Source organism: Entelurus aequoreus, linkage group LG03 (genome assembly GCF_033978785.1).
Source record: "Entelurus aequoreus isolate RoL-2023_Sb linkage group LG03, RoL_Eaeq_v1.1, whole genome shotgun sequence".
Taxonomy (NCBI): Eukaryota; Metazoa; Chordata; class Actinopteri; order Syngnathiformes; family Syngnathidae; genus Entelurus; species Entelurus aequoreus.
In genome coordinates, this window is record NC_084733.1 from 41,944,284 (window position 1) to 41,965,929 (window position 21,646).

General features: G+C 38.8%; 1 protein-coding gene across 12 annotated transcripts in view; it reads right to left on the minus strand.

The window, feature by feature from the left end:
* The window catches only part of ralgapa2 (Ral GTPase activating protein catalytic subunit alpha 2), a 310,363-nt gene that overhangs the window by 167,732 nt on the left and 120,985 nt on the right, over positions 1 to 21,646 (minus strand). For all 12 annotated transcript variants that reach the window (XR_009825291.1, XR_009825292.1, XR_009825295.1 and 9 more), the window contains exons 9-16: positions 20,842 to 21,047; positions 20,476 to 20,721; positions 17,164 to 17,346; positions 15,735 to 15,869; positions 15,483 to 15,631; positions 15,283 to 15,394; positions 9,406 to 9,643; positions 3,179 to 3,358 (exon numbers count right to left, since the gene is read on the minus strand). Coding sequence is in view for 7 of the 12 variants with exons in the window: in XM_062041843.1 (XP_061897827.1) it covers positions 3,179 to 3,358; positions 9,406 to 9,643; positions 15,283 to 15,394; positions 15,483 to 15,631; positions 15,735 to 15,869; positions 17,164 to 17,346; positions 20,476 to 20,721; positions 20,842 to 21,047 (1,449 nt within the window). In the remaining 5 variants the exon portion in view is untranslated. The remainder of the gene's footprint in view (positions 1 to 3,178; positions 3,359 to 9,405; positions 9,644 to 15,282; positions 15,395 to 15,482; positions 15,632 to 15,734; positions 15,870 to 17,163; positions 17,347 to 20,475; positions 20,722 to 20,841; positions 21,048 to 21,646) is intronic.

The following is a 21,646-nucleotide window of genomic DNA, read 5'->3' on the forward strand; positions in this document are numbered from 1 at the left end:
AGAACACATCTACTGTATGATCTGCAACACCTTTTTCCTCAATATATTGAATTGCAATCTAAACAACAGAAACTATTTTTTAGCATGATGACGATGTGTTCTGCAGTGAGGTGGTGAACCATCACAACACTGCGGCTGGAATGATATAAATGTAAGGAAATGCATATTGCAAAACATTTTTTAATATAGGAGATATATTTAAAATAATACATGAAAATAATGCATGATAAAAATTAAAAACACCAACAAACACAAAAACGTATCAATTCATTTTTTTATTAATCAGCCCATTAAAGGGGCTGTTTGCAGCGTTTACACAGACACCTCGACGGCGCCAACTTCCAATGTATTTTACATGGTATAACCCACCCTCCTACGGCTTCTCGTACGTAATGACATAATTACGTACATACATAACACATGCACGCGCATTAGCTTTAGGTGTTGTTAGCTAATAAAAGCAATTTGAATAGCAAGTGTTAGCTGTCATTGAATGTATTTTCTATCATAACAATAACATGACTCCAAATTATTTGTTGCTCCTCTTGGACTGCTTTTGTATGTGTGAACGCGCTCCCTGCATAAACGTGTTGATGAGAACGGGTGAGTGACAGCCATAAACACCAATCATTTCATTTGGGCCGGCAACATTTTGTATTACATAAACTTTGAAATTTTCACAAAAATATAGATCATTGTCAAACTAATGTGTCCCGGTTAAACCACTAATGGTAACATAAGCTAGCCAGTGGTGTTCTTATATTTTGTGCTTTGAAAATCATTACTGTGAGGAAGTTACGAACAGCACCATTAGGTCATCCATCAGCTATAAAACTATAAAATAATATTGCTGAATAGATATGTAGAATATTTTTATTTTTGACAGTGCATCCGGAAAGTATTCAGAGCGCTTAATTTTTTCTACATAATGTTGCATTATAGACTTATTCCAAAATGTATTACCGTAAATAATTCCATTTTGTCTTAAAAATTATACACAAAATACCCCATAATGACAATGTAAAAATATGTTTTTATTTTGCAAATAAATACAAAATAAAAAAATTAAATTCACATGTACATAAAAGTCTTTGCTCAATGCATTGTTGATGCATCTATGGCAGCAATTACAGCTTTAAGTCTTTTTGAATATGATTGCACATGCTTGGCACGCCTATCTTTGAGCAGTTCTTAATCTCCCTCAGATTGGATGGGAAGCGTTGGTTTTCATCCAGAATGTCTCTGTACATTGCTGCATTTATCTTAGTCTAGTCAGGGAGATGACCATAACCCAGACGGTCACTCTGTCAGAACTACAGCATTCCTCTGTGGAGAGAGGAGCACCTACCAGAAGAACAAACATCTCTGCAGGAATCCACCAATCATCCCTGTATAGTATGGTGGCCACACAGAAGCTTTGCCAAAATGCACCTGAAAGACTATCAGACCATGAGAAACACAATTCTCTGGTCTGATGAAACAAAGATAGAACACTCTGGCGTGAATGCCAGGCATCATGTTTGTAGGAAACCATGTACCGCTAATCACCAGGCCAATACCATCCCTACAGCGAAGCATGGTGGAGGCAGCATCATGCTATGGAGATGTTTTTCAGCGGCAGGAATTGGGACACAAGTCAGAATAGAGGGAAAGGCGAATGCAGCAATGCACAGAGACATACTGGATGAAAACCAACACTTTCATCCAACCTAATAGCGACTCCGAATCATCCTGTCGCTTGAAAGTAAAAAGCTGGGTTTAGTATTTGTCTGACGCGCTTCCTGTTTCGCCAGTAAGCCCACGAACAGTTCCGGGATGCATTGTCGTGAATGATTTAATGAAGTTTCAGAATGTACAAAAGAAAACTTGCTTAGTTGGTCTGTGGCCAGCATGTAGTGGAAGCGTCCAATTCTTTCAATAAAACGTCCCAAGTCTCCACAAACTTGTGCAATATAGCGTGTAATAGCAATCAACAAACATGATTGTAACTCAGCTCTACTTTCTCTTCTTGCCACGCCAAATGCAGTTAACAACGGCCCTTTTAAATCAAATCAAGGGAGAGCATCATTCAGTCACTATGCAACAAATAGCTGGAATAAACTTCCTGAAGATGTCAGACTTTCCCCAACTCTGACTACTTTTAAAACTAGACTGAAAACTTTTATGTTCACCTTAGCTTTCAGCTAAATCTTTTAATCTCTTAACTTTTAACGTCCGCACTGTTTTTATTTTTATTGTCTGCAACCTGGACACTGATGATGTGTCCAGGTTGCACCGTGAGGTGTATTATTATAAACTAATCTAGTATGGCATCGCCATTGACTTCCAGGAAGAGGCTGGATGACAACCCCGAAAGAGTGGTGACAACTGGAGAGACAGTTGACAGCTCGGAAAGACGGCAACCAGGGCAGGGAGGGGTAGCATCCCAAGCTGCAGCTCTCGCAAGGGAGCACCCATACAGCCCTACGAAAAACCCTGAAGATACATCAGACCAAGATAGGCTGCCTAGGGAAACCCGTGGTGCAACGCACAGTGCCAGTACCCTGTACGGCACCTGATGAGACGGAGGAGGATCCAGGCCCGGACACTCCCCACAGTGCCCAGAAACTCCAAGCACCATCACTATCTAATAACAGAGTGATAATTTTTATAACTGAACATTGAACAAAGATAACAATATATTAATAATAATAAAACCTTAGAAATACAATAGGGTCCTCTGTCCCAAAGGGACATTCGGTCCCTAATTACAATGTGCTTCCAATCTTGGTTGCAACTTGTTTTCAACATTGTTGATTAATCACATCATTCTGTTGTTCAATTAACCAACTAGTATAAACAGCATTGTGTCATTCAATATCTCTGCAAAAACTATATTGTTTTTTTATATAATGTTTTGTTCTGGATTTTCTGTATTTTTGTTGAAATAAATCTACTATGAAAATAGGAACCATTTGTAACTTTATACATTGGTAAACTTACACAATCAGCAGGGGATCATACAATTATTTCCCCCACTGTATAGTCATAATACAATAACAATAATCACATCCTAATTAATATTGCTGCGAATGGAGGAGGAGGAATAAAATAGTTTTAATAATTTCAATGTCTTGCTTTGATGACAATGGAGGGAACAACATTACAACGCCAGCAATAATTAATTTTTTATCCTTACCAGAAGCCTTCTGTCGGACAATGTTGCGGGCCTTCTCCACACCCGGGTCACCAGATGTGGTGGCAGAGCGAATTCTCATTGGTTCCTGAACTCCTGACCCGCCCACTTCCCCTTGGTTTCTCCAACTTAGTGAGAAGGACCGTGCCACTGCTGCTGCCTTCTGGGAAGCCGGGAACACTCCTGCCATGAAGAAAACAAGTAGTATATATATTTTTTTATTTTTGTCTGGCATTTCTAATTTAGTCTTAGTTTGGAGGTTGGGGGGCCAAAGTGCGGCCTGTAGGACACACATAGCCTATTTGGTTATTTGGCCACTGACATCTGCAACATTGTGGAGGGTGCTTCTATTTGGTTATGGTAGTTTGTGTTCTTGTATGTTCCTGAAACCCAGAATTTTTTTTTCTTGCAATGTCCTTTGCAGTGGACATTGGTATCTGGCACCAACTGAATAATGTAATTATTTCATTCATCAGCTTCTCTATTGTTTTGATAAGATTAACAATAATTTTGAAAGAAACAAACAAAGTACTTTACGTTAACTAAATTGCATACCTGTTCTTAAAAACTCCTTTGAATTCCTTTCTAAGTCTATAACAAGATCTGATAGCTCAGTTAGAGTTCTTGTTATTGCCAAATCTGTGTTATATGTGTTTTATATTGCACAATAGCACTAAGAAAAATTCCTAGTTTGTGAACCTGTTCTCAAACAATGGCAATTAAAACTATTCTGATTCTGATTTAAAAAGAAAAAGAAAAAAAGAAATGTCTACCGTTTAAGATACGTTAAGTAGATTAATTTAATAACCAATTTCTCTAATGCCTGTAAAATTACTGGCCAATATGGGGGAACACATCTTCTATTTTAATGGACACCAGTTCAAATTCTCGTAGTGTTTTCACTTTCCACAAGGCCGTGAAAAGCCAGTCCCTTACAGAGGGCAAAGATACATTGCTGGGTCTCAGGAGGTTATGAGCGTTGAAATAAACATGTAACTTTTTCACCCCCATGTGGTTGCAGTAGCATACAACAACTATTGGTTTAAAGGGGTCATATTATGTTTTTTTCTACATTTAATACACTTCCTTGTGGTCTACATCAGTGGTCCCCAATTAATCAAATCAACATAAAAAACACAAGACACACTTACAATTAGTGCACTAACCCAAAAAACCTCCCTCCCCCATTTACACTCATTCACACTCATTCGAACAAAAGGGTTGTTTCTTTCTGTTATTCTTATTTCTGGTTCCTACATTATATATCAATATAGATCAATACAGTCTGCAGGGATACAGTCCAAAAGCACACATGATTGTATTTTTTTATGACAAAAAATAAATAAATCTCCCCCCCTTCCCCGTGGGACACATTTTCAAGCGTTGACCGGTCCGCAGTTACAAAAGGGTTGGGGACCACTGGTCTACATAACATGTCATGGTGGTTCTTTGGTTAACATTTTGCATAGATTATGTTTTACAGACCATCTTCAAGCCGTTTTCTGATCGTGTCTTTAGGATGTGCCGTTTTCTGGGCAATCTTATTTACACGCCTCTACTTCGACCGTGTCTTCTCTCCGTCAGCCATGTTGTAATGGTTTACGCTTCCAAACAAATTTACTGACAGATATAAGTTAGAACTGTAGGCTACTTTGTATTAGAAATGGCAACAGCAGAGGATGCATGTGTTTTAACCTTATTTTTGTGTACTTTTTGTATCTGTCATTTTCCCATTGTGGGATAAATAAAGTATATCCTATCGTATGTACGAGCCAATCTAGCTCGCAACAAGAGGACAGAGAAAGAAGAAATAACCTATTGACAACATTTATCAATGACATCCGCTGACGTCACATATGGGAAACAAGTCACAAAATCAGGCAAATACCAAACAGCTCGTTTGGAAGAAGTATGAAGGAAGACAAGATTGTTTTATAAATATTGCCGCCATGTCTCCAAGGTTAGATTTCAAATTTTCGGGACTTATACAGATCCCAAATACACAAAAAACAGGTAATGATAGGTAAGAAAAATTGGTTTAGCATAATACAGGGTCTCTGCAGGTTTCAACAAGTTAAATTAAAGACTTTTTTAAAAACCAAAATGAATATAATATAAGACCATTTCATATCCATACGACAGAGGGCCAGAATGAGTTCTAAGTATATGAATTAATTCACTGCTCTTTCAAATTGGAAAAATAAAATGGTTAAACTAACTAAATACACTAGAAGACTATTATAAACTAATTTAAAAAAAAGAAAACATCACAGCCATAGATGTGACGTAGAACTGTTTTCTTGCAAAATGTGCAGTGTGCTACATAAAGTGTTTTCACGTAACAACTACCAGAATGTCAGCAATGGTAGAGGAAAGCAGACCAATATATTGTCTGTAAAAGGGACTGTTAGCATAACTTTTGCAGTGTTTTTGCAGCTGACAGAATTGAGCAAACAGATAAAAACATCTACAGTACTACTACTGTATCTTCACAAAGTTGTGAAAAACAGAGCGATTGTCTAAAAAGAAAGAAGGCGATTATGCCTTGCAAGTCTGAAACAGAACTTGGTTGTGAATATTGTGAATAACATTCAAATTTGCTCAGCCCATATCTGGTATGTATAAATACATTTTTACCTCTTTTTTGAAAACCCATTGCTAATAAATAAGGACACGTTTTTATTTAAGCATGACCGTTCCTGTTCTGTCTCCACTACAATGTTTGTCTAATCTTGAACGGGTTTGTGGTGAAAATATAATTCCAGTAAAGAGCATACCATACCATACCAAGATGACATTTGCAAATCGTCCTTGATTTGCTCACCTAACCATAAACTTAGTGTAAACACTAAACAGACAACCTTTATAGCTTTTATTGTCAGTTGCTGTATTAACTTGGAGAAAATATTAGTCATGACAAGCTGACCTGAATTTATTGGAAAAAAGCATGCCCTTTTCAGACTATTAGCAAATTTTCAGAGTTTGTTGCTGATCTAGTGACACGCAGATAATAAAATTATAATGAAGGATTTTGATATCCATATGAATACCCCGTATAAATACCTTAATGTTTGTAAACAAAACAATTAAAGGACTCGATGAAGAATCTCGGCATTATCTCCGACCCAACTCTCTCGTTTGAGTCACACATTAAGAGTGTTACTAAAACAGCCTCTCCGTCATATCGCAAAAATGTGTCCCATTTTGTCCACCACAGACGCTGAGATTATTATTCATGCGTTCGTTACGTCTCGTCTCGATTACTGTAACGTATTATTTTCGGGTCTCTCTATGTCTAGCATTAAAAGACTTCAGTTGGTACACAATGCGGCTGCTAGACTTTTGACAAAGACAAGAAAGTTTGATCATATTACGCCTATACTGGCTCACCTGCACTGGCTTCCTGTGCACTTAAGATGCCACTTTAAGGTTTTACTACTTACGTATAAAATACTAAACAATCTAGCTACATCTTATCTTGTTGATTGTATTGTACCATATGTCCCGGCCAGAAATCTGTGTTCTAAGAACTGCGGCTTATTATTGATTCCCAGAGCCCAAAAAAAGTCTGCGGGCTATAGAGCGTTTTCTATTCAGTCTCTAGTACTCTGGAATGCCCTACCGGTAACAGTTAGAGATGCTACCTGAGTAGAAGCATTTAAGTCCCATCTTAAAACTTATTTATACACCATAGCCTTTAAATAGACCCCTTTTTAGACCAGTTAATTTTCCATCTCTCTTTTCTGCTCTGCCCCCCTCTCCTGCATGGAGAGGTTATCAGGTGGCCACAGATCAGTTTCCACAGAGGACGCGCTAGCTGTTCCAAGTTGGGACCCCGGATGAACTACTGCTCTGTGCATCAGTTGGCGACGTCTCTGCGCTGCTGACTTGTCAACATACAAGAGTATCCGCTGCTGGCCTCACTGCGGACTGGACTCTCACGTTATTAACCGTATCCACTCGGCATCCATTCCAAGGTTTCTTGTTGTTCCCATTAGGTTGAGTTTTTTGTAGCCCTGATGTGGGATGTCGTTGTGGCTTGTGCAGCCCTTTGAGACATGTGTGATTAAGGGCTATAAGTAAACTTTGATTGATTGACTTTGATGGTGTTTTTTCTAGTTGTATTGCTGTGATTACACTACTACCACCACAGAGAAATTAGCGTGTGCTTACTGAACGTAATACTAGGATTTCACAACTAATCATCTCTGTTCTCCTTCGGCAATTGGCGCCACTTTAGCCACATAACACTAATTTGGGGGGTTAGGTTGATCCTTGTATAGTTGTGCAAGTGTCTGTGACGTTTCAGCATCTTTTGACATGGACTTATCCCAGATTTTAGAATTTTTTATCATTCTATTCACTTTCACCGCAATGTTTACAAACGCGTCCCTCCTCGATGGCTCCACAACCGAGTCCTAAACACGTTATACGTTGCCATCCACCGGCTTCAAGCAGGCATTAAATTGATAATTCTGATGCCACAAATAGTTGTACTTGCACTTAACCATCTTATGCATGTAATTTGGCTTTGCTGTGGGCTTTTGTTAAGTTTTCTCCGCTGCTATGCTAAGCTGTAAAAACAAATTGCTGCGCGTGCACACCAAACATGATGGTGCGCGATTAATTCTGACCAGGCAGCACAGGTAGCCTACTTTTGTTCCGTTCTGTAGTTATGTTATAGTCTCCTCACAAACACCAATGGTTTCACCCCCCAGCAGCAATTATTTAATTCGACAAGGCATACTGCAATTACAGATGGCCTTTTCTAATGCTGAGTCACTTATTTATTAGTTTTGTCCTATTGAATTGCATCACTCACAAAATCAGCAAAAAATGGCTGTGAGTGCCATGTTTTGGACATTAAAGGTATATCAGAAGTTTGATGATAGGATGTGTGCATTATTTGTTATGAAGCCATTGCTTTAAGCAAAAAATGGGTGACCAGCAAAGCTTTTGCCTTTAAATCTACTCAAGGGCAAGTTTGTCAAATATAAATGATACACTTACCGGTATTAATTTGAAAGTGAAAAAGGTGGAAACAACATTCTAACTGCTTTGGTCTGTTTCAGTGCCTGCCCTTTTTTAAAATGATTAATAAGGAAAGGTACATTATATGTGGTACATGTTAGATTTCATGCAAGTAAGCACATTTCTAATGACTTTGTTATTAAAAACCAAAAGTGGCTCTTAAGCCAAAATGTTTGCACAACTCAGCTTAATTTTTTCAGACTGGAAAAAACTTTTACAGAAAATGCTATTTTGTGCAAACAAATGTATACAATTAACTCCAAACAGAAACAGCTTCCATTTGAAGTGCATCATAAAATCTATGAACTTTCATTTCGAGTCAGTTACAATAACAAATTATTAGGGGTGCACAATACATTTCGGACCAACAGTTATTGGTCCAATATGAGGAATAATGATGTTATGCCGATAAATCGGATCATATTAAAAAATAGCTTTGATAATATATATAAAAAACAAAACAAAACATGAAGCAGGATTACTTGTACTGTGCTGTTTGGATCAGGGTGAGCCAAGCAGGCGTTCCCTTTTTTTCCTACTTGCCATACTGTAAGCCTGTCCCCCTATCTCATTGTAGAAAAACATGGCGTCGATTGTGTGGGATATTTTTCACTGTTTCATAAAGATGACTTTTTGCATGCTATTTACACCAAATGCAAACATTACAAGAGGAGAGAAAAAACATCACATCTTATCAGCAATTTGGAATTGCCAGCTTAGTCACAATGATGTTTTGAAAGCCTATGAAGACACATGCTGACAAAGAAAATCCCAAAGCCAGCTGCAAAGAAGCTTTTCTTGTTTTTATTGCTGTGGCATTTGAAAAGTGCAAGAAAGTTTCCCAGAGACAACCCAAATTTCATCATGGAAATGATGGTGGTGGACGATCAGCCCTTTACATTCGTTGAAGATGGTATCAGGACGAATCTACAATTACAGTTTTTGCAATCCACCTTTGTTTGAGGGTTGTTTTTTTACATACTGGTGTGCACAAACTCCAGTTATTCTAAATGTAAAAAATAAAAAAAAAATAGAAATAACTTATCGGTATATTGGGCTTGAAAAGGAGGAAGCTATAGGTATCGGGTGGGAAAAAAAGGATTGTGCATCGCTAGAAATTATACATATGAGACATAGGACACTTAATTATAAGCACTTTTTAAAAATGCTATATGTTTTTTATAAGATAGCTTCCTCACCACGTGCTCGCTGCTTCTTCTCCTTCTGTTCACTGAGTTTGTCCAGCGGCAGGTTGGCCATGTCCAGGCCATAAACGGAGCGGGCCAGCACAGCTGTAAGAGAATCCATGATGCTGGCCCACTCTGTCACCAGCTCCTCCCAGTACGTCAGAGATGACAACACAGTTAGCAGCTCATCCCACAGCTCCCGTGAGATGTATACGCAGAGGTTGGCTCGCACCCACGCCACAACAATAGTCTGAATGCAAAACAAGACCAAACATGAATGGTACACATCTAACATTGCTTAAGGGAACATCAACAGTAGCCAGGACAAGCATCTCTCCAGCAAGTAGTTTCTTTTTTCTATTCCCAGAGAGATTTTAACCCTGAACCTTTGGTCCCCGAGCCAAGTCCTTAGATAAGTAAGCTTTGTTGCCTAATCATATTAAGCACACTTACTCTTCCTTTAAAGGGGACCTATGGTAATTTTAATCTACATTTTTTAAAAACATTTCCTTGTTGTCCAGCTAATAAGTATTGGATATGCTTTGGTATAACTTTTGCTTCACAGTCCCTTTTAAAACCCATTTTTTGAGTCCATATGCAAGAGGTTCGATTCTGGAGGCGTTCCCAGATTGCAAATGAAACCCCGCCCCATACTAGGGCTGGACGATTATGGCAAAAATATCTATCACAATTATTTTGATTGATACTGTAATTAAAAATAACAGGATTAGTCATTAAAGGCCTACTGAAATGAATTTTTCTTATTTAAACGGGGATAGCAGATCCATTCTATGTGTCATACTTGATCATTTCGCGATATTGCCATATTTTTGCTGAAAGGATTTAGTAGAGAACATCGACGATAAAGTTGCAACTTTTGCTCGCTGATAAAAAAAAGCCTTGCCTGTACCGGAAGTAGCGTGACGTCACCGGAGGAAGGACTTCTCACAATTCCCCATTGTTTACAATGAAGCGAGAGAGATTCGGGCCGAGAAAACGACGATTACCCCATTAATTTGAGCGAGGATGAAAGATTTGTGGATGAGGAACTAGAATGCAGTGCAAGACATATCTTTTTTCGCTCTGACCGTAACTTAGGTACAAGCTGGCTCATTGGATTCCACACTTTCTCTTTTTTCTATTGTGGATCACGGATTTGTATTTTAAACCACCTCGGATACTATATCCTCTTGAAAATGAGAGTCGAGAACGCGAAATGGACATTCACAGTGACTTTTATCTCCACGATAATACACCGGCGAAACACTTTAGCTACGAGCTAACGTGATAGCATCGTGCTTAACTGCATATAGAAACAAAATAAATAAACCCCTGACTGGAAGGATAGATAGAAAATCAACAATACTTTTAAACCATGGACAGGTAACTACACGGTTAATACTTTCCAGGCTGGCGAAGGTTAACAATGCTGTTGCTAACGACGCCATTGAAGCTAACTTAGCAACCGGACCTCACAGAGCTATGCTAAAAACATTAGCTATCCACCTACGCCAGCCAGCCCTCATCTGCTCATCAACACCCGTGCTCACCTGCGTTCCAGCGATCGACGGTGCGACGAAGGACTTCACCCGACCACAGATGCGGTTGGCGGCCCGGAGACGGAGGAAGTTAAGGTGAGTTCGGCGGCTAGCGCGTCTGCTATCCATCTCTCAGTCCTCCTGGTTGTGTTGCTGTAGTCCGCAGCTAATACACCGATCCCACCTACAACTTTCTTATATGCAGTCTCCATTGTTCATTAAACAAATTGCAAAAGATTCACCAACACAGATGTCCAGAATACTGTGGAATTTTGAGATGAAAACTGAGTTTTTTTATAGGATTCAATGGGTCCGTATACTTCCGTACCAACCCTTGACGTCACGCGCATACGTCAGCATAAAAAAACGTTTTCAACCGAAAGTGTGGCGGGAAATTTAAAATTGCACTTTATAAGTTAACCCGGCCGTATTGGCATGTGTTGCAATGTTAAGATTTCATCATTGATATATAAACTATCAGACTGCGTGGTCGGTAGTAGTGGGTTTCAGTAGGCATTTAATTTGAAAACATGAGTATTTACTGTACCACCAAAACTCAACTTCAAATGTGGTTGAAAAAAACCCTGATACAATTAGTAACGAATAAACCACAACAAGAAAAAAGATATTAATAATAATAATAATGATACATTTAAATAACAATATGAAAAACAATACAATTCAGTTTTTTCTGTTTTGTTTTTAATTAAAGTTTTCTACACTTATTTTACCACCAGAGTGTGTGTGCTTTTTGTGTCGAATAGACATTTTTGACCAGTATTTTAGGTCAACGTATAATAATTGTGTAAATGTATCAAAGAGTGCTTTAATTATGTTAAACTTGTGTAAAGTACTTTTTTGAAACCTTTATTTTGTTAGTGCAGTCAGATCTGCACTAACAAAATGTATCTCCTTCACTCAATGAAGGAGATAAATAAAAATGAAATGAAAATCGGATGTGGTGCACCACGCTACTATTGTGAAGGGGGGGAAGTGTGATGTGCTGTTAAGACCATTCAAGTATAGGCGTTGAAGCTATAAAAAAAAAAAGAGCGAGCCTCTCAAGTTGTGACGGCTGTTTGTACATTGATGTTACATTGATTATGTTGTTTACAACAACACAAGCAGATGATATGTGTTGTGGGTGTATAGTTTCAAACCCCGGTCGAGTCATACCAAAGACTATAAAAATGGGACCCATTACCTCCCTGCTTGGCACTCAGCATTAAGGGTTGGAATTGGGGATTAAATCACCACCGCTGCTGCCCACTGCTCTCCTCACCTCCCAGGGGGTGATCAAGGGTGATGGGTCAAATACAGAGAATAAGTTCGCCACACCTAGTGTGTGTGTGACAATCATTGGTACTTTAACTTTAACTCACATTTATGTCAGTTTCCCGGATATTCTGCATTTAACAGCAGATTCCATTTAATTGGCCAATTATGTGACTCTGTCAGCGGCAATGTGAACGCGCAAATAATATAGCCTTATTTTGTTTGTCGAGTTTAGTGGTTATTGATTATTAATAAGGCATACTAGCGCTGTGTTACATAAAAAGTGGCAACCATGGTGAGATCCCAAACTTCTAGTTGACATGGTCTTTTTTTCACTCATTTCACAAGCTCCGGAATTTGCACAGCCCATTAATCTTTTTTTTTTCTCGATTACTATATTTTCATGACCGTTAGAAGCCATTATGGAAATCAAAATTTAAATTTGATTAAACGTCCAGCCTTGACCCACAACTTCTCCAAAAGTATCATAATTTATCTTTTGAAAATGTACACTGTTTAAACATACAGTCGTGGTCAAAAGTTTACATACACTTGTGAGGGACATAATGTAATGGCTGTCTTGAGTTTCCAATCATTTCTACAACTTTCATTTTTTTGTGATAGAGTGATTGGAGCACATACTTGTTGGTCACAAAAAACATTCATGAAGTTTGGTTCTTTTATGAATTTATTATGGGTCTACTGAAAATTTGACCATATCTCCTGGGTCAAAAGTATACATACAGCAATGTTAATATTTGGTTACATGTCCCTTGGCAAGTTTCAATGCAATAAGGCGCTTTTGGTAGCCATCCACAAGCTTCTGGTTGAATTTTTGACCACTCTTCTTGACAAAATTGGTGCAGTTCAGCTAAATTTGTTGGTTTTCTGACATGGACTTGTTTTTTCAGCATTGTCCACACGTTTAAATCAGGATTTTGGGAAGGCCATTCTAAAACCTTAATTCTAGCATGATTTAGCCATTCCTTTACCACTTTTGACATGTGTTTGGGGTCATTGTCCTGTTGGAATACCAAACTGCGCCCAAGACCCAACCTCCGGGCTGATGATTTTAGGTTGTCCTGAAGAATTTAGAGGTAATCCTCCTTTTTCATTGTCCCATTTACTATCTGATTCCATTGGCAGCAAAACAGGCCCAGAACATAATACTACCACCACCATGCTTGACGGTAGGGTGGTGTTCCTGAGATTAAAGGCCTCACCTTTTCTACTCCAAACATATTGCTGGGTATTGTGGCCAAACAGCTCAATTTTTGTTTCATCTGACCACAAAACTTTTCACCAGAAGGTCTTATCTTTGTCCATGTGTATGTAAACTTTTGACCACGAGTGTATATCGAAGTCGTCGGGGCATCGTGGCTTGGTTGGTAGAGCGAACGTGCCAGCAATTTGAGGGCTCAATTCCCGTTTCCACCATTCTAATCACAGTCGTTGTGTCCTTGGGAAAGACACTTTACCAGTGCCACCCACACAGGTTTATATGTAGCTTAAAGATGTAGACTTTGGGTTTCACTATGTAAACTGCTTTGAGTCACTAGAGAAAAAAACGCTACATAAACATAATTCACTTCACTGCAATTTTTTTTTTCTGAGACTTTGTCGAAAATAAAGTTCATGAACATTATATAGATTCACCCGGTGACAACGTTAGGTACACCTGGACACTCGCCGATCAATTCAGACTCTGCATAAAAAAGCTGCTTTTACAGCATTAATGTCACATGTCGGTCTTATTATGCGCATGCCACAATTAGATGAAAATTATACTTTATTTGACCTTTCTTTATGTTTTCTCATGCCTGAAGGAAGGAGCATTAAGTCAGCTCTTCCCCCTCTGGTTGAGAGCTTGACTCAATGTCCAAAAAGGAACATCTACCTTGCGGTGACGTAATGACTTACCCAGACCAGTGTTGGTCAGTGTGATCAAAAAAGTATTTTGTTACAGTTACAAATTTCTTCTCCCAAAAAGTAACTGAGTTAGTAACTAATTTACCTCATCTTAACAGTAATTAATTACTCAGCAAAGTAACTGTGACGGTATTTTTCATATCGTTATTTTATACGCCATTACGTTCGATAACATCTTTATGGCCAAAGATGTTTATATTAAAGGGGCTGTTTGCAACTTGCTCACAGTTACATTTTTCAAAGCAGAACATAAAACAAGTACACAATTGGTCAGCTTGTGTTGCCATTAGTGGTTTGACAGAACACATTTGTGTTAAAATGGTTTACATTTTTCACATTTACTAGGTTTGGGTCGTAACATTTTTTAATGGCCAGAATATAAATGATATTTTGTTTAGGGCGGTCACTCACCCTGTGTGTGTGTGTGTGAATGGGTGAATGTGGAAATAGTGTCAAAGCGCTTTGAGTACCTTGAAGGTAGAAAAGCTATACAAGTAAAACCCATTTACCATGTTACATTAACATTCTTGCCTTTAATTTCAATGAGCGAAAAGTAATACCGGTACTTGCAGTTTGAGAACGCTTCGTTTCAATTTCCCTGGCTCCAGCAGCCGGAGCAGAGCGATCTTGTGTCAGTCAGAGCATGCAGTGAGACAGCGTGAGCAGGGCATGTTCAGCCCACCCAGCCAATCATTAGCGCATTTACAATCATCCCGTCATCATCCCCACGGCTTCTCTCTGCATGCAGCTGAAGTGAGGCCGAAAACCTGACCCCTTGAGCTTCATTCAACATAGCTGTAGTAATGAGCCACTTTACACTCTCAGTAATGGCAACAGCATTGCAAGGATGGTAACAGTATCTAATTAGATTACTCGTTACTGAAAAAAAATACCGCCATTAGTAACACTGTTATACTCTAACGCCAATATTACCAACACTGACCCAGACTGCAAAACTTACACAGAGGCATCCAAAACTGCGTGAAAAATCACGCCGAAATGAATGAACCTTAAGATTTGAAGCTTTAGCATTGTTTCACACGAAAGTACAGCTTTCTAATAACATTCATAGGTCAGAAAAAATTAAACGTATATAGGTCTCCTTCAAATTACTTATAAAACATAAGTGTTAAAAGTACAGACATACCCGAAAAAGTATAGATGCCAAACTTTCAGCAAAGCTGTCTTTCCTTTGGTTTTCTAAAGGTCTCTTCATCACAGCTTCAGTGATTCTCAGTAGCACCTGCAACAGCTGCTCCCTGTATGTAGACAATTAAAAATAATAAATATTGGAGTGAGAGACAATAACGTCTAATGAGAGACAGGGGGAAAAAAAAGAGCCCTGACCATGTCTGTGAGTCCATTGTGTGCTCCATGATCATGTGTCGGTAGATGCTTAGCACACACTTGCACACCTCAACTTGATTTTCCAGAAGCTTAGGTACATCCTGGCACGGCTCCAGCAGGAACACATTGGAAGAGTTGGTCAGGAATACCTACACATATAGACAGGGACGTAAAAGCATGAGTACAGTCAATTAGTATGACTATTGCTGCTGTCATATTGTAAAATATCCCTCTAAATAAAAGAGTGTAGACCTGTAGTGTGGGCTGGAAGCCTGCCTTGATGTCCCTGTTTTGCTCCTCAGTGAGGAAGCCTCGACTGATGGCACTGCTGAAAGAGTAGGTCCTCCCCCAGCTCGACGACCGCTTGTGGCCATGACTCTCCAGTGTCTGCTCAACGACAAGGCCAGTCAACCTCTCAGACAAAATCAATTAGGAGACTTAAGCTTTAATTTCATAGTTTTTTCCCCAAAACACTCATATTAAACAATGGCTTATAAAAATCAAATCTGCAGGAATAATAATGTCTCTATTATAATGTATCATGTAATGCTGCAGTATATCTGAGTGTCATATTTTTGCTATTTTAAAAGCACATATATATGGTATAACAATTGTTTTTATTAAGGAGCACACTGTTTGAATCTTCCTTAGGCAACAGTGGGCCCTCAGCACAATTTGGAACCTCTTTTTGATTTTATCCCATATTTTTCATATACCCACAAATGGGTGTAATAACAGCTGGTGTTTTTTTAAACATCTTAATGGCTGCGATGGCAAAGAAAATGATAAGTGATAATAATTGTAATAATTAGGGATGTCCGATAAATGCTTTAAAATGTAATATCAGAAATTATCGGTATCGGTTTCAAAAAGTAAAATTTATGACTTTTTAAAACGCCGCTGTGTACACGGACGTAGGAAGAAGTACAGAGCGTCAATAAACCTTGAAGGCACTACGTTTGCGCACCGGCCCAGTCACATAATATCTTTGGCTTTAAACACATTCACAAGTGAATGCAATGCATACTTGATCAACAGCCATACAGGTCACACTGAGGGTGACCGTATAAACAACTTTAACACTGTTACAAATATGCGCCACACCAAACAAGAATGACAAACATATTTCGGGAGAACATCTGCACCGTAACACAACATAAACACAACAGAACAAATACCCAGAACCCCTTGCAGCACTAACTCTTCCGGGACGCTACAATATACACCCCCCTTGTAAAAATCTTTACTTCACGTTATTTAGACCACAGGACCAAGGCTTAGCAAACTTAGCCATATTAACATTTGCATGTCATACTAATTAATGTACGTTCATTATCTTCTATTCTTCTGATAAACTTAAGTTAGAATCACGTGCATACATAATGTACTTAAAAAGTACACGTTAACTACAAAATGTCACATTATTGTCAGCAAGTTATGTCAATATGCCAATATAATAGCGGCACAATTTAACAAAATACATTGTAAAAAGTAAAGTAAATGCAACCAAAAAAATTGTAACTCATAAGAAATTACAAAATAGGGTATCTCCACTGGTATTTATGTCTGTATAAAGTTAAATTTAATAAAACTTCTATAAAAAAAAAAAAAATCATCTGCGTCAATGAAACATTGTGTTTGATTATCAAAACAAGGGAATCTAGGGTATGTATTTCAGTACCTGTGCTTCCATGTTGTTATTTTCTGCACTAATTATCTGTTCAGAGCCATCATCCACTTCATCCTCCTCCATAATTTTCTCAGGCTCTGTCATAAAGCTGGGCTTTTCCTGCAGTATCCACGTTCGGTACACTTTGATCACCTTCCTGGTTGCCGATGCCTCACACGACGGTAACAAGAAAGCCTTAAAGATGGATGAACGCAAGTGTTACATTTCATGACCAGAAACAAAATGTGTTACAAGATGGGATCTTTGCAACAAACCCCCAACAGAGGGCAGTAGTGTCTGCGTAATCTCAGGATGTTCACCATGATTCAATTACAGCACCCAAAAACTGTGAAGTTGGCAGTTGTGTAAATCGTAAATAAAAACAGAATACAATGATTTGCAAATCCTTTTCAACTTATATTCAATTGAATATACTGCAAAGACAAGATATTTAATGTTCGAACTGAGAAACTTATTTTTTTTTAGTTTTTACAAATAATCATTAACTTATAATTTAATGTCAGCAATACATCACAAAAAAGTTGGCACAGGGCCATTTTTACCACTGTGTTACATGGCATTTCCTTTAAACAACACTCAGTAAACTTTTGGGAGACAGGTCTCTTTTACTACAAAGCCACGCTGTTGTAACACGTGCAGAATGTAGCTTGCCATTGTCTTGCTGAAATAAGCAGGAGCGTCCATGATAAAGAAGTTGCTTGGATGGCAACATATGTTGCTCCAAAACCTGTATGTACCTTTCAGCAATAATGGTGCCTTCACAGATGTGTAAGTTACCCATGCCTTGGGCACTAATACACCCCCATACCATCACAGATGCTGGCTTTTCAACTTTGTGCCTATAACAGTCCGGATGGTTTTCTTCCTGTTTGGTCCGGAGGACACGACCTCCACAGTTTCCAAAAACAATTTGAAATGTGGACTCGTCAGACCACAGAACACTTTTCCACTTTGCATCAGTCCATCTTTGTCATTGTCATTAAACCTGACTAAGACTAAGTTAATACTGTTTGGAAAGAGGACACGTGAAACAAGGGTGCAGATACAAATAGATGGGGTGGATATTGAAAGGGTTTTTGAAATAAAATTCCTTGGAGTTACAATTGACGATCAAATTAACTGGAAATCACATATAAAACATGTACAATCTAAGCTGTCAAGAAGCATCTCAGTAATAAATAAAGCAAAGCAGGTTCTGGATCACAAATCACTCCACATTCTTTACTGTTCATTAGTTTTACCATATTTAACCTACTGTGTGGAAGTCTGGGGGAATAATTATAAAAGCTCATTAAATTCAATAACTATACTTCAGAAAAGAGCTGTACGGATCATCAACAAGGTTGGATATCTGGACCATACTCACTCACTATTCTTACAGTCAAAAATATTGAAATTTAATGATATTATTTTGTATCAAACTGCACAAATAATGTATAAAGCCAAAATAAATAAACTCCCAGGAAGCATTCAAAAATTGTTCAGCACACTCGAGGGCGGTTATAATTTAAGGGGGAATTTAAATTTCAAAATGCTTAGTTATAGAACGACCATTAAAAGTTTTTGTATTTCAATTTGTGGAGTGAAATTATGGAATGGTTTGAATGATGAGTTAAAGCAATGTCCAAACATAAACCAGTTTAAAAAGAAGTATAAGTACATGGTATTCCAGAGGTACAGAGATGAAGCAGGGCTTTGATATTGGGTTGTTTGTGTTACAGAAGAGTGTGGGGCTGCCCATTGAGGCAGTGGTGTTGTTGTGGTGGCATGATACCATTTCCATGATCACTAGTGGTAATGATGTGGCTATGTATGTGTGTGGTGTGCATATGTATGTATATATCTATGATGCATGTACAGTATATACAAGTTCATTAAGTTTGTACATTGAGTGAATAGGTAGTTCTAGCTCAGAGTAATTTATGATTTAAAGAAAAGGGGTGGGATTAAATAACTGTAAACTTCTTCTCACTCCTTTTCAAATATGTAAAAAAAAAGAAAGAAAAAAAAGAAAAAAAGAAAAAGAAAGTCCTATGCTTATTTGTTTTTGTTTTTTATTCTCCATTGTTTTTCATTTTGTTATAATGGCTGTTAAGGCTATAGCACTGTATTGGATCAGGCTTGCTCTTGTTTTTATGCATATTTGAAATAAAAATATATCAATCAATCAATCAATCTTAGATGAGCTCGGGCCCAGCAAAGCCGGCAGCGTTTCTGGGTGTTGTTGATAAATGGCTCGCTTTTCATAGTAGAGTTTTAACTTGCACTTACAGATATAGCGACAAGATTAAAGATTAAAGATTAAAGTACCAATGATTGTCACACACACACTAGATGTGGCGAAATTTGTCCTCTGCATTTGTCCCATCTCCTTGGGGAGCAGTGGGCAGCAGCGGCGCCGCGCCCGGGAATCATTTTGGTGATTTAACCCCCAACTCCAACCCTTTGTTGCTGAGTGCCAAGCAGGGAGGTTATGGGTCCCATTTTTATAGTCTTTGGTATGACTCGGCTGGGATTTGAACTCCAACCTACCGATCTCAGGGCGGACACTCTAACCACTAGGCCACTGATATGGATAAACTGTAGTTACTGACAGTGGTTTTCGGAAGTGTTCCTTAGTCCATGTGGTGATATCCTTTACACACTGATGTCGGTTTTTCATGCAGTACCGCCTGAGGTCACAGGCATTCAATGTTGGTTTTCAGCCTTGCCACTTACGTGCAGTGATTTCGCCAGATTCTCAGAACCTTTTGATGATATTACCGATCGTAGATGGCGAAATCCCTAAATTCCTTGCAATAGCTCGTTGAGAAATGTTGTTCTTAAACTGTTCTAACATTTGCTCACACATTTGTTCACAAAGTGGTGACCCTCGTCCCATCCTTGTTTGTGAATGACTGAGCATTTCATGGAAGCTGCTTTTATACCCAATCATGGCACCCACCTGTTCCCAATTAACCTGTTCACCTGTGGGATGTTCCAAATAAGTGTTTGATGAGCATTCCTCAACTTTCTCAGTCTTGTACCAGCTTTTTTGAAACATGTTGCAGGCATCAAATTCCAAATGAGCTAATATTTTCAAAAAATAACAAAGTTTACCAGTTCAAACGTTAAGTATCTTGTCTTTGCAGTCTATTCAATTGAATATAGGTTGAAAAGGATTTGTAAATCATTGTATTCTGTTTTTAGTTACGATTTACACAACATGCCAACTTCACTGGTTTTGGGTTTTGTACAATGCAAAAATCTATTTCTTAGTATAAGATTAAGTAATGCTTTTTAATTAGAATCCCATGAACCTACCTGGTGGAAGACCTCGTTTACAAAATTCACATTGTCCCTGGTTGATAGTAGGATGGCATGCACCATGTCATAGACATAGCGGTGCTCCTCCTCGATGCTACATAAACTGGAATCACTGGCCCGTCGGTCTGACAGCGTGCTGCTGTTGGAATGGCTCTTCTCAGTCTCCCCCGTGGGTCCATTCGTATCGCTGTCTAAAATCTTCTCCTTTTCCTTCTCCTGGCTGCTACTGCCTGCAGTGACAGTCTGGACACAAGATACACCATCTAGTACAACATCTGAATCCCGCTCACGCTTGAAAGTTACCCCTGATTATATTCATTCTCTCAATAATGTAGAACACACCACATCATTCACAATGCCCACCTGGATGAGTTTGGGAAGGACTTCGGTGCCGTTCTTGGTGCTTTGAGCTGGCACAGCACTACTGACATACTTTTTCAAAAAGAAGGTGACTAGCCAAGTGATGAAGGCCACACGAGGTGCCAGGTACTGGTCTCTGGTGCAGAAGGTGCTCTCATTGTTCCTTGTCACCGGTACATACAGGGGTTTTGGTCTAAGATGTGGAAGGTCTGATTGGGGGAGCAAAAACAAAATATAGTTGGAGATTTAAGGACGGAAAAATAAAAAAGTTGTTCGTATCAACTGGTAGGTAAGGTTGGGTATCGTTTAAATATCAGCCCATACCGGTGCTTAAACAGGGCCTGAACGGGTACTTAAAGGGGTCATATTATGATTTTTTTTCTATATTTAACACTTTCCTGCAGTCTACATCAGTAATTTTCAACCAGTGTGCCGTGAAAGATCGTCAGGTGTGCTGTGGGAAATTATTTAATATCTCCTAATTAACCATTGTCGGGTGTCTGTGCTATTAGAAAGTGCGGCAGATAATGTAATACTCTTCTATTTCAGTAGGTGGCAGCAGAGGGCGATACATACCTGTAAAGACAATCGAGTTAGCGCTGCGCGACACGTGACAGTGACAGTTTGGGATCGCAGCAAGAGGAGGCGAGCAAGTGCAGTGATGGAGAAGTTTTTGAGAAGGGAAAATGCAAATGCCGAACAGGGTCCTGGACAAAATTCTGACCCTGATGAAGGCCATAGTATAAGTGGTCGACAAAATAAAAAAGACAAGACGGTGAGCTCGAGGCAATACAGCGAAAGCTATCTT